Source organism: Ipomoea triloba, chromosome 9, assembly GCF_003576645.1.
Source record: "Ipomoea triloba cultivar NCNSP0323 chromosome 9, ASM357664v1".
NCBI lineage: Eukaryota > Viridiplantae > Streptophyta > Magnoliopsida > Solanales > Convolvulaceae > Ipomoea > Ipomoea triloba.
In genome coordinates, this window is record NC_044924.1 from 12,406,991 (window position 1) to 12,412,023 (window position 5,033).

The 5,033-nt window shown below is 37.3% G+C and overlaps 1 protein-coding gene across 1 annotated transcript; it reads left to right on the forward strand.

Annotated features, from left to right (window-relative positions):
* Positions 1–401: 401 nt before the first annotated feature.
* LOC116030086 (50S ribosomal protein L1, chloroplastic) lies at positions 402–3,748 on the forward strand. The gene is made up of 7 exons (XM_031272212.1): positions 402–817; positions 1,744–1,923; positions 2,012–2,066; positions 2,217–2,344; positions 2,780–2,863; positions 3,085–3,210; positions 3,319–3,748. Exons 1-7 carry the CDS (start codon positions 455–457, stop codon positions 3,454–3,456), a joined length of 1,074 nt encoding a protein of 357 aa, XP_031128072.1. The 5' UTR covers positions 402–454; the 3' UTR covers positions 3,457–3,748.
* The last annotated feature ends 1,285 nt before the right edge of the window (positions 3,749–5,033 follow it).

Here is a 5,033-nt window from a genome sequence, read left to right on the forward strand (position 1 = left end):
AAGTTTCATTTTATATACACTATAGTTTCATTACAACACAACTACAATTTAATTTCGATATAACTACAATTTCATTTCGATATAACTATAGTTTCATTTGATAATATGTAAAAACAAATGTGAGACAATATTATTTGAGATAAATTGTAGTTTCATTTATCCGACTCCATTAAGATGTGATGACAGTCGTTTCTTTACTTGAAGAAACCGTACCCTTTTTAGACCATGGTCCATGATATAACTGACTGATAATTTGTCATCACTTACACTAAGACATGTTTTTTGTAACGTGAGACTACCAATTTACCAGACCAAGACATGGCCCAATCCGGAGGAGCCCATTTGAATATGTAGTTTTGTCTTCACCACAAAACTTCCTTATCGTCATCACTTGCCACATGGATAAGCCATAGACGTATAAACAGAGTTCCCAACCAGAAGCTTCTCTGGAACAATGGCTTCCTCTGCTACCACTTCTACTCTCACTTTCTCCTCTTCACTTCTTCACCAGGAACTTAGTCCCTGCACCCACCCTCTCTCCTGCAAGCCTCTCTTCTTCTCCCCCAACAAGACTTTCTCTTTCAACCCTCTCATCCTTCATTGCCGAGACAGAAAGCCCTCTCTTTTCAACTCCGCAGAAAATGGGCATTCCTCAAAGTCAATCGCTGCGGCCGCCGCTGCTGTCGCCGCGGAAGCTGAGGTTTCTGAGGATGTGGAAGAGCTAGACGGGGAAGAGTCTGCCGCCGCCGCCGCCGTTTCAACCGCTCCCACGAAGCCCAAGAAAGGCAAGGCCGCGTTGCCTCTAAAGAGGGATAGGGTACGTCAATTTACACATAAAGCTCTGATTTTTGCTTGTTTTGACATGAATTGCGGTTAGATGAAATTTGGGTTCTGATTAGTTCTTACTTAAAATTTCAGTAACTACGTGTGAGAGTTTTAACCACTCAATTTTTACTAGGGTGTTAGACTATGTTTATGGGATGAATTTACGGTTCAGATAATACCTTATTTGATCAAATGATAAGGTTTTCCTTAGTATCTCTTTTTGATTCAGAAAAACCTTTTGTGCCATATCTTTCTTTGCAATCTCTTATTTAGGATTTCTTAGAATAGCTTGTATCACCAGTAGTGAAGCTTTTCTTTGTTGTGTGTTTCAAGGAGTGGACAGTTATGTAGAGGAATGCAATAATATGCCCAATTTCTTAGTTATAGGTTTTGGATGACCATTATCTATATGTATACTTCTTGTTACTTGATGGATCATGATTCTTTCATAAGGGGTTCAGAATCAAGAGAGCTCCTTTGTTTGTGTAATTGGGGGAGGAAGAGGGTTTTGAACTCTACGGTCCTGTTTGTAGCTGAACCGTTGAGGATTTGAAGTTTTGAACAGGCCTTGGAGTTTCGGCTTTTGTATTTGAGATATCAGGGATCCTTTTGGTAATTTTTTGTAGTTCTGTGCTGCCTTCATTAGTTAGTTTTAAATGTTCTTATAATCTCACATGATTCATTTGCATGTTGTAATTTCCTACTTACAAAATAGTTAGTGCTTAGATGCACTATAGAAAGTCCTCCATATAATATGGGCGTGGAATTGTGGATCTTTTTTTTTTTTTAATCTGTTCTTGATATTCTCAATCACTTCTATAGTTTTCTCAAATTAGTATCTGAAACCATCCTGAGTTTCTCTGAACTCAAATGCGTTTTCTTTTTACTTGTTTGCATGGTCATATTGGTTTGTAACAGACAAGGTCTAAGAGATTCTTGGAGATTCAGAAGTTGAGGGAGAATAAGAAAGAGTATGACTTGAAAACAGCTATAACACTGCTCAAGCAAACAGCACGCACAAAGTTTGTGGAAACAGCTGAAGCCCATTTTCGGTTAAATATTGACCCAAAATATAATGACCAACAGCTGAGGGCGACTGTGAGTTGAAGCGCACCTTGGCTCAAATCCCTTCTGTTGTGACTTGCAAGATTAGTCAGTTCCGAGTATAATGACTTTTCTATTTCAGGTAAATTTGCCCAAGGGAACGGGCCAGACTATTAAAGTGGCTGTACTTACCCAAGGTACTTCCGAGAGAATTTGCTCAATGCACTTTAGTGTTCTGTGTTTTTTAACAAGGAATGCAACGGGGTTTTTTTGATCAATGGCTGTAATTGTTTCTAGTACAACAGTTGGTATTTTGTTGGTATCAATATGCAACTAATATTCTGCAGGTGAGAAGTTCGATGAAGCACAAAATGCTGGAGCTGATCTGGTTGGTGGAGAGGAATTGATCGAACAAATAAAAGGAGGATTTATGGATTTTGATAAACTAATTGCAACACCAGATATGATGCCTAAGGTGTTGTTCTCAATCATTATGGCAACTTCTTATTTTTATATTTAAGACTAATTGTCCCTTAAGCCTTAATACTCGGCGCCTTTTTGGAAAACTTAATAATGTATGATAATCTGAAGAAATAGTCATTTTAATTCAAGGATATATTGCTCACTTGAATAAACATAAGTATTGCTCAACAACATTGTTTGCTTAATCCTCCACCCCACACTGCTCCAAATTTCATCAAAAGTGTTGTGCCTATTTTTGCCCCATTCTTAGGTTCTTAGTATCTGAGCTTTAATCATATTTGCTGGTTGCTATGAATTATGCCAACGTTTTCTGGCTACTTCTGTTTTCTTCAGTACTGATTTAGGCCCAGTGACTAATCAACATGGATCTACATTCTTTCACCAGTTTTTTAGGATTGTACTTATGGATTTCTATCACTTTGCTCAGGTTGCCAGTTTAGGAAGAATCTTGGGGCCTCGGGGACTCATGCCAAATCCAAAAGCGGGTACAGTTACAACAAATATACCTCAGGTATTTTCTCATTAGCTATTTTTGATTTATTATGTTGCATTTAAGAGAGTTTGTATTGAACATTTGAACCTCAATCCTGGAGTGCGTAGTAAGTAATGAAGAGATAACACTGAAACATTATGAGGGAGCGATGAATAATCAATTAAGAGTACTGGAATGAATCTTGTTGCAGATCTTAGTGTTTGGACAAAGCTCTAACAGATTTTCTTCTTGCTCTGCAGGCCATACAGGAATTTAAGAAGGGGAAAGTTGAATACCGTGCAGATAAAACTGGGATTGTCCACATACCATTTGGGAAAATAGGTTTCTCAGATGAGGATCTTCTTGAAAACTTCCTCGCAGTTGTGGTATGTTGTGTCTTCTTTTCTTCAATTTCCAAGTACTATTCATTCTGGCAGACATGTCTTATTTGGACGGGACGGGACATTACCCGGTGCCATTTCTTTAACTTACAGAAATCAGTAGAAACAAACAAGCCATCCGGCGCAAAAGGAGTGTACTGGAAAACCGCTCACGTGTGTTCATCAATGGGGCCTTCCATTCGGTTAAATGTAAAGGAGATGCTCGATTTCAAGTCTCCGACAACTGCTTAGTTAACAATCACGTGTAAATTGTATCTTGTGCCATTGGAAATGCTCTGTTGGGCGCCTATATGAGCTTCTTACTTGGCAAAGAGGGTGCAATATGAGGAGGGAAATGAAGGAAATTCTTAACTTCCCTTTTTGTTTCCAGAAGCTTGGGTTTTTGCCCAACCTACATGCCCTTCCTTGTATGTTTGCTGTGTTTAATGTCATCAAATTTAACTCATCATAACCTTCCTAGTTTCAGTTAAAGGCAACTTTTTCTTTCCATGAAATTGGGGTGTATCCATCCATATGTTCTTTATTCTGATTTCTGCTCAGGTGTAGAGTTTGTTCCCATGATTTATTCTGCTATGTTCAAGTATCCCTTATTGCAATCAACTTTTGGATTGAAGTAAAATCATAAAGAAAGTTGAAGAAAAACAGAGAGCAAAATGCATTTTCCAAAGATCTGCTGATTCTTGATTTGTTTACACATCTGGTCTTCTTCTAGGTCAACCAATAACTTTTGGGTCACACTTGTGTGAGAGATGATTTGTGAGACATGTTGTGTCGGGTCGGCTTAATGTGAAAATATAATTCTTATACGGACAAATGTAATACTCCGTAATAATAAAGAATAAAGTGTTCTTTACTTATAAAGGAAAATGAATAAAGAATAAAGTGTCCTTTACTTATAAGGGAAAAATGTAATACTTTTGAAAAAATATGTAATACTTTTACATTTGGAAAAGGCGTCAAATAGAACATCAAACAATTAGCTTTTGTGCAATTGGGCGATTTCAAGACACATAGATTCTACCAATTCCTTAGGTCTTCTCCAATAGTTAGAATTTTGGTGTAGAATTTGGTGTAGAATAGTTAGAATTTTGGTGTAGATTTTGAGGAGATTTTGTTAGTGTGATTAGGAAAGAGAAAATGAGGTGGAAGAAAAAAAAATACAAAACAAAGCTGACCAAAAAAAAAATTTTAAAATTTTTAAAAAATAGTATAACGCGCCCGCCGCGAAATCTATGCCTCACGCACTGTGAGGCACAGATCAATCCTCACAAGGGTGCCCACAATGTCAGCTAAGATCTCAATATTGCAGGAGAAAAATACACACTAAAAGTACCCGTTTCCATTTGTTAAAAGCTTATGCACTTGTTTTTAGGTCTGTAAAATCCCACTAAAATTAACAATTGGGGATGGCCTTTTATGGAGTTTGGACTAAACAGGATAGGGAACTCGGATCATGATTCATGCAGTCCTTAAAATGATTGGACTTCACAGCTAGCTGGGTGCTTATCGTGGATGATCAACACCATATGTTCGATCATTTTCTTGTTCTTGTCCACTTGGATTAATAGATTAACTATTATATACTCATATTCGGTGACTTTGTATCTAAATTATGATCCTTTTCTTTCTTTCTTTCTATTTTGGATTTGTTTGTGCTAGTTAACAACAGAATCTGACTTTCATGTTGCGCTGCGTAAAATGGTGTTGCTGTTTAAATTTTGCAGGAAACTAACAGAAGATTACAAGCCTTTAATTAAACGGGAAGATGATTAAGATTGTTAGTAAAGACGAGTAAGGAGAGAATGGTG

Excerpts from the sequence above, each read along its gene's own strand:
- LOC116030086 (XM_031272212.1), top strand. The coding sequence starts at position 455 with ATGGCTTCCTCTGCTACCACTTCTACTCTCACTTTCTCCTCTTCACTT. Across the intron at positions 1,924-2,011 it reads ACCAACAGCTGAGGGCGACT|GTAAATTTGCCCAAGGGAAC; the intron begins GTGAGTTGAAGC and ends TTTCTATTTCAG. Across the intron at positions 2,067-2,216 it reads AGTGGCTGTACTTACCCAAG|GTGAGAAGTTCGATGAAGCA; the intron begins GTACTTCCGAGA and ends AATATTCTGCAG.